This window comes from Symphodus melops, assembly GCF_947650265.1.
Source record: "Symphodus melops genome assembly, chromosome: 3".
Lineage (NCBI taxonomy): Eukaryota > Metazoa > Chordata > Actinopteri > Labriformes > Labridae > Symphodus > Symphodus melops.
Genome location: NC_136693.1, coordinates 24,732,005 through 24,745,965, shown reverse-complemented (window position 1 = coordinate 24,745,965; position 13,961 = coordinate 24,732,005). Strand labels below are relative to the sequence as shown.

Genomic DNA, 13,961 nt, shown 5'->3' with positions numbered 1-13,961 from the left:
GCCTGGGATCAGGAAGTGTTTTCGGACACAGCCATTACTACGTTTCTTTTGATATATTTCATGAAGAATGCATTGAAGACTGATGATAAAAGTCCTGGAAATATGACTAAATGAACAGTGAATAATATGACATATCAAGAGTTTATGAGGTAGAAAAGAAAGTGGCTATAAATGAAACAGAGCTTTTACGTTATCATGCAGAGGTGAGCTCACCCTAAAGAGGAACATCCAGGTGGACTGAGGATGGCAACGACTCGCCCCCTCAGCTGGTTAGCATGGGGCTGGATCTCAATGATCATGATGTCTCCTCCACGCCTAACACACAACACACAGAATTTAAGACTGTGATGAGTGTAAAACGCTTTCTCCCTTCTTTTAATATGAGTTCAGTGTGTTATGATGCTGGTTGTCTTTGTGTTGTGTTATGTGTGTGAATGCAGTGTTGTGTACCTGGGGACCCACAACGTGCCATTCACTGACAGCACAGTAAACGCCTGTAGCTTTGGTAGTGTAGGATTCAGGGTCTCTGCAGAGTCCGGATTACTTTCAGGATTGGTGGATTCCTTCTGGTTCTGGTCCCTGCCATTCTCCTCCTGGTCCTCAGGTGGCTCCACGCTGTTAAGCACTGAGCTGGAGCCATCCAAGGCCGGCAGCTCCAGGGAGCTGGTGGATGAGGTGGAACAGTAGTCCGTTAGTGAGTCCTGATGCTGGATGATCTGAGTGCCCGCCTCCTCGCTGTAGATGAGTGAAACCTCGCCGTTTGTCCAGTCTTGCTGCTCCTGCTGCTCTGTGTGCTCCAAGTCTGATACCATGGTAACACCTACAGGCCGCTGCACAGTGAAGATGTCCCGTAGGGGATGACTGTCTCCACACCTGCAATCATGACATTACAATTTAAATTTCAAATCTTTTTTATTTCATTTAAACTTTTTGTTTGCAGTTTTTGTTTTCACTATTTGATTCATCTACAATTTTATTTCAGATGAAAGAGTCACTCAGAAGGCAAAGGCCATCCTGGAAAACCCTCAGCACCCACTGCTTGCAGAGTTTAAACTCCCGCTGACAGAGAGGAGATTAATTTATGTATCAAATGATAAATGAGGTTGTTTGTTACGTCAGTAGTTGGGTTTGTAAATAAGCTGTAGGCATTTTTTTTCCCGTACACTTCTACAAAACTTTATTTTTCTGTTGGTCTTTGTGTCCATTATTTCTCTCGCACCCATAATGATGCTGTCCATAGTAAATACGTTTTATGTCTTTGTGATGTTTTTATTGCCTGTATGGAGCTCTGTTGCAAACTACATTGCCCCTCTGGATAATAAAGTTTTTCAAATCAAAAAGATTTTGGTTGGTTTTTTCATAACGATAAAACCCTAGTCATGAACATGTATTGAGAAAATGCTTCAATAGAGCCTTTGTAGGTTAAAAAAGATCAGAGGGGAGGTGGTAACATTTAGCTGTCTTTATTTACCCTACTCACCAGTACTTAGCACACAGCTGGTAGGAGGCTGCGTGATAGAGCAGCAAAGTGTTGCTGTGGTCGTCCAGGGTCCACACCGCCTCCTCCCCCCACAGGCTGAAGCTGGTTGTCATGGAGACGATGGAGGACAAAGGACTGTAGGTCTCCAGCCTACGAACTGCCTGAAGACTCTGACAGTCGATGACCAGAACACCCGGACCGTTGGAGAACCACAACTAGTGAGCACAGGACACAGACAATGTGGTGAAACTGAAGTGTTCAACGGTCACTGAGTTTTTTTAAACCCAGGATCAGATTTTACAAACTGTAAGGTCTTATCTTTAAGTTAAAAAATGCCAGAGTCCCTTTTTAATCATTGGTCATGATGTAGAGACATGCTTTGTTTCCATCATCGATACTTTCATTTTGTCCAGCAGCCCTCTCAGCTCATCAACATACGAGTCCAGTAGACTGACTGTGAACTCACCTGGGAGCCGCTGCTGACCAGAGCCATACTTCTGACGGGGTAGGGTCTCTGCCTGGGATCAGAGTCCTTCAGACCAAACACGGTCTTGTTGAGTGTATGTGAACACAGGTACGTCTCCCCGTCCACAGGTAAGTCGTCCACTATACTGTACACAGCCAGCAGTCCATCAGACATCCCAGCAAACACCTGGGTCAGGCTCTAAACAGGTGAAGCACAGGAATCTTTATACTTTCTCCTGACACTATAAGACTCTTCAAATCAAACGTTTTCAGTGCTTTAATGACACCATGTTTCTCAGACCCATCAGAGTCTGACACTTCATTTAACTCTGAACACTTTTACCTTTACCTTTACTTCCGTCACAATTATGTTCCCCCCAGATTATGTTCATCATTGGACTGAAGATAGGACTATGTTCTCATGAGACCTGAACTTCTTGTTTTAATTAACACATAAAAAGTAATGCATGTTTATACTGGGTTTCATTGCAAAATATGAAATAGTCTGGACACACTTCAACAACTAAAGTGAAATAAAAATGTATCTAAATGATGTTAGTAAATATAGTTTGTGCAGGGCGGTGCCAGGTCGGACACACATTTGGAATAGTTTGAAATATTCTTGCAGCAGAAAAAATAATTTTTAAGGTAGCTGTTCTGCTCAGAACTTATATCTCCTCACAGATTTATTTACTGCAGACATTTGAGGAGAGATGAGATAAAATCTTAAACCCCATCGTCAGAGTTTACAGGTGGATGCTGGAGCAGAAAGTAAGAGGCCCAGTACTGGTGTAGAGCGGAGTATGCAATGACAGAGCAGAGGGAGAGACCAGAAACCCTGGAGCTGAAGTAGACAGCCTTATTATGAGAATGTGTCTGTCAGGTGATCATGCAGGATGATGCATGTCAGTGTGAAATCAATGCAGCTGAAGTTGTCTGCCTGAAATAGCTCGCTGGCATCGCTGCATAATCCCAATCAGGCTGGGCAGCTACAGGCTGCTGTCTCATGTTGTTTAATTTTTTTAGTTTTTATAATTTTGTTTGGAAAACATTGGATCTCTACTCAGAGCACACTGCAAACACTCCATTCATACATATCATAAGTGTATCTCTAGTGACTGACAAATCCAGATAAACATCGAATTTCAAGATAATAGACGTTTAAATAAAGGCTGAAAAGCTAAGCTTAAGTCATGATAGAGTGACCTCCCCCCTTCTCTGTTTGAGGAGATAGCACCCTGCAAGCACCTGGATCCCACCACTCACCCCCCTCCCCACACACACACACCGATGTAGCTCTTACATGATGACAGCAGGTCTGAGGTGAGGGGTCAGCGGCCGTACACTCCATAAAACAGTTTTTCCCACAGAAGCATTGTTCGGAGCTCCACTCTCACAGTTGTAATTCAGACAGTGACACATTTAAGGACCATTACATCAGGTATGTGAGCTTTTAGTATTTAATGACTCTACTAAAACTGACAACATCACACCTGTTTGGGTCCCACAGCCTGCTCTATGTGAACGCCGAACACATTAGAGATTTGAAGTTTGAAGTCCAGACATTTAACCTGACTTGTACTCTTTGTTTTCTCACCTGTTGTATATAAAGCCTGGTCACTCTTAACACCCCTCATATACCCACAGGACAATCTAACAAGATCAATTGTAGAACCATCAAACAATCAGGACTTTGATAAGGACTGTCGGTCAGTATCTGCTGGTAATCATTGCCAACATTGTCTGCAGTTATTTTATTTTTTTTACTTTCTTCTGCAGGCTGATCTTCATGGGGTTTTTGTATGTATTGATTGTGTTGTAAGGTGCACTTTTTAAAATGATTCTATAGATGTACATCTGACAGTGTGCTGCCAGCATTGGGTGGATTCTGCACTTTACTTTGTACTTTTATTTCAATGTGAGCTGCTTTGAGCCTCAGTCAATGATCATGACTGGTTGTTCCTCTATTTATTTATAGTGAATTTGGTGACTCTCGCATTGTCATTGTGTTGATAATGACTTTTGTCCTTTGTCTTTTTAATGTCGTCTGCTGTCCATGTATTATCTGCTGTCATTGTTCTGACTTGTTGCTCAACAAATCGCCCTCCGGGGACAAATAAAGTTGAGTTGAGTTGAAAAAGTCCAAAATTGGCCCAGTTATATTGTAGTGTTCATTGTTGACGGCTACAATAGTTCAGCTCACTTGGTGTTGCTTGCGACATGACAGGCGAGAGCAGGAAAAGTGATGTCTGGAAGTCCTTTGACATAAAAGATGACGATAACATGCTGTGACAGATGTGGTTTTAAACTTCAAGTTTTGTGGAAAGAGAAGGCAAGAAGGCAAGCTGCTGGCGTTTGTCGAGTCAGAGTAAAAGCCATCATGGCTTACAACGAAACAGCTCAGTGGAAAAGATGGATGAGGAAAGAGCAGAAGAAGAGGAAGGCTGATTTGAAACAAATCAAATTCATAGGTTTTAGAAAAATGAAATATGAACTGATAAAAAACAATTACCGTACATTAATTTAACATTAAAATGTACTTTTATTGTTTCAAGTAAAGGAAGGGGTCCATTTAGAAACAGAATACATACAAACAGATCTTAAATCTGTTTAATTAAGAAAAGACTTGATTTGATAAAATGATGTAGTTTGAGTTCCACCTTTCTTATTTTTTAGAAACTAATTTTCAAAACCTTTTTTACAACAAACATTCTCAACCTAGTTTAAACATTGAACAGCTTAAACACCTGCATGTCCCACTCTCACGCATGCACGTTTAGTGAGAGAAATCCGCTCGACCTCTAAAGATCTTTAATCTAAGCTGGACTTCCCTGAATCAATAAAAGGATTTTATTTTGACCCAAAACCAAAGAAACCTTCGGGGAGTATTGTTGGTCAGCGAATAATTGTGTCAGCACTCTGGTGGGTCGATTGTTAAACTGATGTGTGACAATGATAATAACTAAAACCAATACAGTAGCAGGTGAGCTCTGATAACTAACATTAGTACAGTTACACAAGAGAATTTATTAAATCAACCATCACTCGATTATATTCAAACACACAATTATAATCGACCCAGGGATTTATATTGTACAAAATGTGTGTGTGTGTGTGTGTGTGTGTGTGTGTGTGTATGTTCTTAGCTCACCTGGTGTCTTGCTGGGACGGGGAATAGACATGTGATGATGGAGGGACATGAGAACTGTTTCTGGGGGTGACTGAGAGGACACATGTCTTTGAGACTGTAGATGAACACTTCCTGTTCCTGTCACACACACACACACACACACACACACACACACACACACACACACACACACACACACACACACACACACACACACACACACACACACACACACACACACACACACACACACACACACACACACACACACACACACACACACACACACACACACACACACACACACAATAATTGTAAAGGCACATCTTTTCAATAAGACCGCATAAAGAGGACAGCAGCTGGACTGACTGAGACTAAAACATCCACCACTTGTCATGTTTGGGTGAATGAGTTACAAAGCTATAAAACATGTAATCTGTCCATTCAAATAAGGTATTGCAATAAGAGGCCTTATGAAGACCGACTAAACGACAACCAACATGAAGTCAATGTAGAAATCTATCTATCTATCTATCTATCTATCTATCTATCTATCTATCTATCTATCTATCTATCTATCTATCTATCTATCTATCTATCTATCTATCTATCTATCTATCATGATGCCATACAGTGTGGGGTCGTGTCTAGTTGTGTCATGACCTGTTGTGTCAATTTCCTCTTGTGTATCAAATCATTTTCCCTGTGGATAGAAACACGAGGTAGTTTGGTAGTATGGTAGTTTTCCTTGGAAGTTGCCCTGATAATGCTCCAGGTATTCCAGGTTTTAAAACATTGTTGCTGCTCTGCTGGTGTGTGTTTGGAGTTAAACTCCGTAGGTTGACCTGCTGAAAACGGTGTCTGTTCAGGTCATGTGTTCACGTGATGTTTATAGGAGGTGTTTTTTCAGGATGTGATGTGTACCTCAGTGGCCATCCACAAAGTGTTCCCCATCTTCATCTGACAGCTGATCTTGCTGCCTGGACACGACATCCTCTTCACCTCCACCTGGCCCTTCTCAACATTCACCACGCTGTAGTTCCTGCACACGTGCACGCACACAAACACGTGCAAAAATTAGAAGCAGCAAAAGGCTAAATTGGCTTAGCAATTTTTCCATGTTTATGTAGCTGCATGCAGTAAAAGAAGGAAGCTCTTTTATTTTTGACCACAGCTGACTTTTGTGGGCCTCACTTTCCAAGTACCTTAGTGAAAGAAAAGTTTGAACACCTAAAAGAAAGTATTGTTTCTGTTGTTGTAATCTTCATTTCAGCCACGGGAGGCTGTAGTTCATTTCTTCATGTGCTCTGAATACACAGAAGTGGCGTACGGCACATTAACTACACTAATTACAAACAAAAACACGCCAAAGCATCACATGATTAAATGAGGGATTTCAGCAAGTTAAATGAAGTGCTGAGTGTATGATCCGTGTTTATTAAGCAGCTGAATACTGTGTGGTACAAAGGACGTGAAAGCCTCTTTCAGTCCTCATCCTGGGCCTTCAGTACCGGCACCCTGAATTTAGGAGTTCATACTCTGACCAAAGAGGGTGCAGAGGGTCAGATGTGATCTTGATGGCTAAATTCAATGTGTATCAGTCTGCCAGGTAAGAAAGGCTGTACATGTGCTTCCCAGTTATCTTGTTGGCAAGTTTAACAACCTTGTCCATAATTTCAGCCCAGTGCTGTGGAAATAAAAAGTTTGAACGCTGTTGAGCCTTTGCAAATCTTTGCATTTGTGTTGGCGTTCCATCTCAATGTGTTGTCACTTATTGTGCAGATACTTATACGCTCATACAATCTAAATTTCTGTGTCCTTCATATTTACAGGGGAGAGAGATGACTGTCTTCTAGACTGACTGAGCGTTGCATCCACACCTCTGAAGTGAACAACATGAACAATGGATGTATGTGAAAGACATTTTGCATTTGTTCACCTATGTTCTCTTGGACGTGGGACATTTCGTTAAATTATTTCTCAAGTTAAAAACAAATCCTGAATCCATTTTATACTGTGGAAAGTTCTCCCACAGGTTTTTCACCACGGTAACTGACTATGTGGTTGTATTGCTTTTCCTTCTCTTAGTTCACAGGCTGTTAACAAACATGCTCAGGGAGCTCATACGCCCTCGTTTGGTAATGAGCTGAATAGTAAACTAAGAGAAGAATGGGCTCTGTTTCAGGCCACGAAGTGCAGGTAACGAGGTAAACGACAGGAACACCACCTGTACGTCATTAACACCACCTGTATGACAAAATCAAAGCTGCTTTCACTGGACAGAGATTACTGTGGAATCCACAAACACACCTCTCGACCAGGTGTGTGTATTTGTTAAAAAGGTGATCAAAATGTGTTTAAACCTGGACCATTTCAGTTCCCCATGGATTACAGCTGCTTTATAATTCGTGTCTTTGGTATTTTTGTTTGCTTTGTTAACTCAGAAAGAGAAGATATCCTAACCCCAAGCACTTGCCTGCTTTGCCTGTTGACAAGCAGGGCCTCTGATCAGAGTAAAGAGTTGAAACAAACCTTTCCTCCTTGTCTCCGCTCCAGAACACAGCGCTGTACCCCTGCAGCTGAGACAGGAAGAGCTGCGTTTGGCTGTCACATGACATCACGAACCGTAAGCATGGGAAGCTGGGCTCCTGCATCTGTCTCAGACACTGCGCTGCCACCGGCCTCTGAACACACACACACAGAAACACACAGTCCACAATGTGCAGTTTCTGAGCAGCTGTGTAGCTCTTTTAGTACCATTTGGAGTATGTAATCCTGCTAGCTACATGTATGCTAGTTGAGCCCGACAGTAACGCTGATAGTTGTGAAGTATGGACACACAGCCAGCGAGTGACCACAGTTTTCTTTAACTGAAGAGTCTTTGCAATCAAGTCAGTTCTCAGGTTGATGTACTGAAGAGTGTCACGAGCATGATTATGACCTCATGACTGATGAACTGCCAGCCTGCTCAGTGTTGTCATGATGCATGTCGTGTCCCATTATGCAGCAGCTTGCACAACACAATGAAAAGGGGAGGATTTTCAATCGTCAAGTCATCATAGTTTGGTTTTGATTCAGAGAGAGTTTGGGCTTAAATAATCAGTATGTGCTGTGTTTTGGTTTCACACAGGGTCTCCTGGGTGAAGGATCAAATACTTTGGGACAGCCATGGTGCTCGCGGTGACGTGCACTTCCATTTAGACCACATTCATTCTGGGTGATTTATTGTTTTTTGTTTTGGGAGGGGGGGGGGGGGAAGCCTCCCGAAGAAAAACAGAACTCCCAGTTTGAACAGTTGTTCTACTGAACCACAAGTAGAGTCGTGTGTAAAGACGTGGCTCTTTGTGGTTAGCTGTGCAGCAATGAAGGCTTTTTCCGACAAGCAGTGCGTCAGAGTAAATACAGAAATGTGCGAGTTCTTAATTGACCAAAACCAAATGTGTCAACAGGGGGAGGCCCACCTTTTCTGGCTTGGTGTCCCAGCATTCAGTCAGCAGGGTCTGAAGGCACGTGAACCGAACCTCCTCGGGACTGCCAAGCACCGGCCGGATGCCTTTGGAGAGTCTTTTAGAGATCTGCAGCTGATGGTGTCCTAGAGCCGGCCTCTGCCCTGACAGCAGCTCGTACAGAACCATGCCGTAGGAGAACATGTCCACCTGTATGCAACATGAAGACAAAAGGACGGTGTGACAACACTATGGTTCTTTGTAAGTTGCTATGTTGAGTTGTTATTTCCCTCACACACTGCAACAGACATTTATATAGCAGATAAATACAGCAGTGCATGTAAACAGACATTTAAATATTGTTGCTGCAAACATAGAGCTTGAAATCATCATATGACATGATGCAGTTCAACAGGTGTAAATATCAATTAATGCCAAACAAGAGCTTTTTGTAGCTGAAGTACAATGTTAAGTTTTGGGTGTTAAATCAACAACATCATCATGCTCTAATTTTACGAATGAAGCACTTAAATATTACATGAACTTGAGTGTATAAAGCCAGGACTGCTTTATCTGTACAATTTACTTTATCATTATTATCACTAATATTTTATTTAAGATAGACAGACACACCCATCTCTTAAATACTGTATAGTCATTTGTTGTGTTTTTTTTATTTTGAGCGACCAAATGGTTTGGGGCTTTAAATTTCACTGTCTTAAGGATCAGTCAACCCTCCAATCAGCAGTCATCAATATTTTGACACTAATAATATGACACCAACAAAACACATTGGTGAAATATAAGCATCTTTTAGTTACCAAAGTTTGCATGCGTATTCTTTATTATCATTGACAAACATTGGTTTTCATCGGAATAAAGCATGTGAGGCACCATTTTGGAGATGCTGACTCCACCTAACTTTAGATCAATACAGAAAAAAAGAGGTGGCGCTAAGGCCTCCTGACAGCACATTTTCACATCACATTTACCTATCGCTCAATTCAGCTCCTAATGCTAATTTAAGCTAAGTTCCCGAGCTTAAAAAAGTCAAAACAGATGAGGAATAGAACATGTACATCCTGTACAGATGTCATGAGAAATGAGCTATACAGATATACATTAGATGTAAACTTCAGTTGTAAACTAGCTCTAAGCTAACTCAGGTACAATGCATCAGGTTGGTCCCTTTACAAATGAAAGTTAAATGCATATAAATGAAGCCCTATTCCTTGGATTTTCTTTTGTAGCCAGCCTCTCATGGAAACACTCTAGGAACACTTTTTTTTTTTTTGCACCTTTATACACAAAAGGTTGTCACTCGTATTCAACACACTCGTCTTTCCCTTTATTTTAACGAGTAAACACGTCCCAAATTTACACACATCTATCTTAACTGAGCTAGACAGCAGCAGACAAGAGGAAGTCATTCATCTTCAACAGGACAGTACACTCAGCATATCTCTGCACAGAGCTGTTCTGGTCGGGAGGTGTGGATCCAAAACAACAGCAACACTTTAACCAACTTCAGTTAGTTTTGATTCTTTCTCTTTATCTCATCCTTAAAACCAGGACTAAAATAGCTGAGTGGATTCCTTTGTTGGAATCCTAACAGATAGACACTGGAGAGATTTCCCAGAATATCTGCAGAGACAAACAAGAGCCAAAAGCACTCAGCAACTTCAGTGCTGTCACGTCCCGTCTTACTGACTCCTTATGTCCTTCACATCTGTGGTATGATGATGTTCCACATGGGCTATGTGGTATATTTATAAAAGAAAGTCATCTCTATTATACTTTCTCTATTCTTTCTCGTTCAACATTTCGATCATCTAAAGTGTCAGAGACTCTATCTCCAGAGATATTTAAGTGCTGTGTAAAACCTTCACACAGTTATAGCAAAGTGTATACCTGCCCGTAAGTAAAGTGTCTCGAGATAACAGTTGTGAATTGGCAACATACACATCAAGAGTGATTGATTATACTGAGGTAGAATACATTCTTTTAATATTGTAGGTTTTAAAAAGAAAAACTTGGGCAGTTTTCCCACCATAAATGTAAAGGCAAATGTTCTGTCACCTTTGTTTTTCAATCAGTACATGTGGAGTTAAAAGGTCAGAAATATATCCTAGGGCCAATCCGTTCTGGGGTTTAAAAGCGATGAGTACAATTGAGACGAGATGTGCGCTCCTCTCTTGGTACATGTTTATATTATCTTGAAGTGTTCTTAAAACTGTTAAATGTTACAAAGTAAATCATCTTTTTTTTTTTTTTAGATCAGTTTGAACGATAAACTATATATAAACATGGGCGTAGTCTCAGTGATGTCATCCATGGGTTTCTGAAGGGCGGTCTGGAGGCCAATGGCGGTTACCATATTGGAAATGCTGATTCTATCAAACGTTCGGTCAACCCTAACGACAGGCTGGCCTTAAGCCTCCTGAAAATCTGTTACAAGACACTCAGATCTGTTTTGGCCCTTCTAATACATGACTCACATATCGTAAAAACCTGTGAGGTAAAACAAAATCACTCCCTGCAGTGTCTGACAATAAAGAGATGAACTAATCAGACCAAAATTGTTGTTTGAACCAGGCTGTGAACATGTTTGTTTCTAGAGGAGAGGAGGCTTCCTCTTGGTTTAAAAAATGGTTGTCAAAAATATTAATTAAATATTTAGTTTAAAAAATGACAAACTAAGAAAGAATCGCGAAAGAGTACTCGCACTCGACAATGGCTTTCAAGACTTAAAAAACACGTGTGCAAAAAGTGCCTGTGTATAGGTTAACTTATTTTATCCAGAGAGAGAGAGAGGGGGGGGGGGGGGGGAAGAGAGAGAGAGAGAGAGAGAGAGAGAGAGAGAGAGAGAGAGAGAGAGAGAGAGAGAGAGAGAGGCACACACAAAGTCGTCAGACACCGCTCTTCATTAATTTAATTCTTTCTTTAATAAATAGTCCATGTTTGGGATTCCTTAACTCAATTTTAAAGCCTTGACATTATGAAGGCTGGTTTACAAACAGCTGATGAATGTTTCATGTCACACATTAACAGCCCCGAAGCTTAATGTTTCGATTTAACACTTAATTGTTCTACCATTCGCTCCATCCAGCCCGTCTGTGGCTCATTAAAACAGTGAAACCACATCTAAACATTACATTGACACCCTGCAGAGGAGGAGAGCTGAGGTCAGCTCACTCTCGGTGGGGGGGGGGGGTCCTCTATAGAGGCAGCGCCAGTAAAGCAGTCAGTCCCCAAATGTCCTTTAAATCAATTACAGAAAGAGGTGGCACGAAGGCGGGGCTAAGGAAATAGAAAAAAAAAAAAAGTATACTCGTAGAAAAAGAGGTGGAGACTCAGCAGGAGATCAGATTGTAAACACTGAACTTGTTTTATGTTTTGAAATGTGTGTGGCCTAAGTGTTTTCTTCAAGGCAGATTGGATCACTCTTAACACAGCTCACACCACAGGACCATCGAACATAATCATCTTTAGAATCATTAAAATATTCAGACGTTAAGATTGTGAAAACTCTGCATTGTTGTATTTATATATTAGTGGGCCAGCTGTGGCTCAGTTGGTAGTCGGTCGTCTCTTAACCGGACGGTGGGGGGTTTGAGCCCCAGCTTCTGCTGTGTTCTTGTCTTGAACACAAGAGACTGTCGGATTTACACTCATGTTTTTATTTCCACAGTGGGATGCTGAAAAAAGTTTTTTTTTTCTCTCCGCCATAAAGGTCCTCATATTAAAAAAAAAAAGTTTTACTATGGGAAGTTGGGTTGTGATAAGTTTTGGTGCAGCTGAAGAAGAGCCAAGTTGGGCTCGAAACGTTGTGTTCGTTAAATGCACATCTCAAATAATTAAGTATTTGGGAGCCATAGTGTTGTGACTCTTTGTCTGCATTCAACACAGGAGCTGAGAAAACCTGCATGTAGGCCACCTTTAGCTTTCTCCTCCTGTTCCTTCCAAACAAACATACGGTCTTAATCATGCAGCATGCCGCAGAGAGGAAGCAGACAGTCTAAACAAGCAGCCTGCAAACTGAAGTCTTCTGAGTGTCAGCTAAAACAAATACAGAGGCAAGCTATCCCTCCCTCCTCTGAACAACAGTGCACGTACACACGCACACACACACACACACTCTCGCATTTGGATTGACCAGTGTAGCTTGTTGTTTGGCTTCACTTGAGCTAAATCCCGTCACTGAGTGTCAGCGTTCTTTGTGACGTCTTCATCCTGATGTTTAGAATCCGCTAGTGTTGTGAGAAGATGCACCATTTGCATGTCAATAGCTACTAACAATACCTAATGGGAAAACGGACATAAAATAGAATATTAATCATAATCATTTATAATCTGTCGTTTTATGACATACAAAGTGTGTCATATACCGTATGTCTTTGCTGATATACGCTTAAAGGAGATCTATCACTTTCTCCATTCATCGTGTCAGTCTGGGGACACACTGTCTCTTTAATGACCTCTTCAACTGCAGGGACATTTGAGTGAGCTTCCAGGTGGCCGTGTCCTACAACTTCTCTCCACGCATTGATCTAACACATCAGCAGAATCTGACGTAAGGTTTAGGCCAAGTCTTGCAAAGTTCTTGTAACGCCTCGTTTAGAGCAGCAGGAAACCATGTGCAGCGATTACGAGTGTATCTTGTGTTTCAAAAATACTTTGCAGAGGTTGAGTCTGGACATCAGACATTGTAACATGACATGCATGTATTTAAATATGGATCAGCGCAATAGAAATCTCTTGTTTGTTTAGCCTTCCCAAAAAACACAGACAAAACAAGGCGAAGACAATCAGGCTGAGTGTGTGTACAGTCATGATAACACATGAATGTTTCACATCACAGGCTGCTCACGTGCCAACCTATGGAGTCACTGAGCTTTAGAGTCAGGATGGGCTGCACTGGCAAGCGATTATAGAAAGGAGACATGAGGCTGTTAAACATGCCAAGGTGAGATAAGACATGTTTTGGGCATTATGACAGAGAGAGGTGCGAGGACAAGTTGGGAATCGCTATGATCTAAAAAGGGTATAAATGAATGATCAACAGCGTAAGGAGGCTTCTTCTTCTCTTCTGCTCCTATCTGTTTCTTTAAAGCCTCTGTGTCGGGTAGCACAAGGTCTTTAAGCAGCTCAGATTTGTTTGTAACTTGGAAACTGCTATCAAACTAAAGTGAAGTGAGAAAGAGAATCATAGTCTACCATTGTTTTTTTAAGTGGAGTGTCAAAACGCCACTGGATCCTGCTGCAGACCTACATCAGTAAGATAAGGTAAAGAATGATTCCCTAAAGAAAGCATCACAGTGCTGCACCCTGAAGTCAGAAGACAACACATAATAATCCTCAACACTAGACAGATGACCCGCTGGATGCTTCTCTATCAGCCTGAAGTTAAGTGGAGTCTACATTTCCAAAATGGCCACCG

General features: G+C 41.5%; 1 protein-coding gene across 2 annotated transcripts in view; it reads right to left on the bottom strand.

Annotated features, from left to right (window-relative positions):
• lrrk1 (leucine-rich repeat kinase 1) overlaps positions 1-13,961 on the bottom strand; it is a 67,483-nt gene that overhangs the window by 4,787 nt on the left and 48,735 nt on the right. For both annotated transcript variants that reach the window (XM_079339082.1, XM_079339083.1), the window contains exons 30-37: positions 8,537-8,731; positions 7,608-7,759; positions 6,000-6,117; positions 5,097-5,213; positions 1,947-2,144; positions 1,481-1,695; positions 451-873; positions 214-315 (exon numbers count right to left, since the gene is read on the bottom strand). In XM_079339082.1, coding sequence (XP_079195208.1) covers positions 214-315; positions 451-873; positions 1,481-1,695; positions 1,947-2,144; positions 5,097-5,213; positions 6,000-6,117; positions 7,608-7,759; positions 8,537-8,731 — 1,520 coding nt within the window. The remainder of the gene's footprint in view (positions 1-213; positions 316-450; positions 874-1,480; positions 1,696-1,946; positions 2,145-5,096; positions 5,214-5,999; positions 6,118-7,607; positions 7,760-8,536; positions 8,732-13,961) is intronic.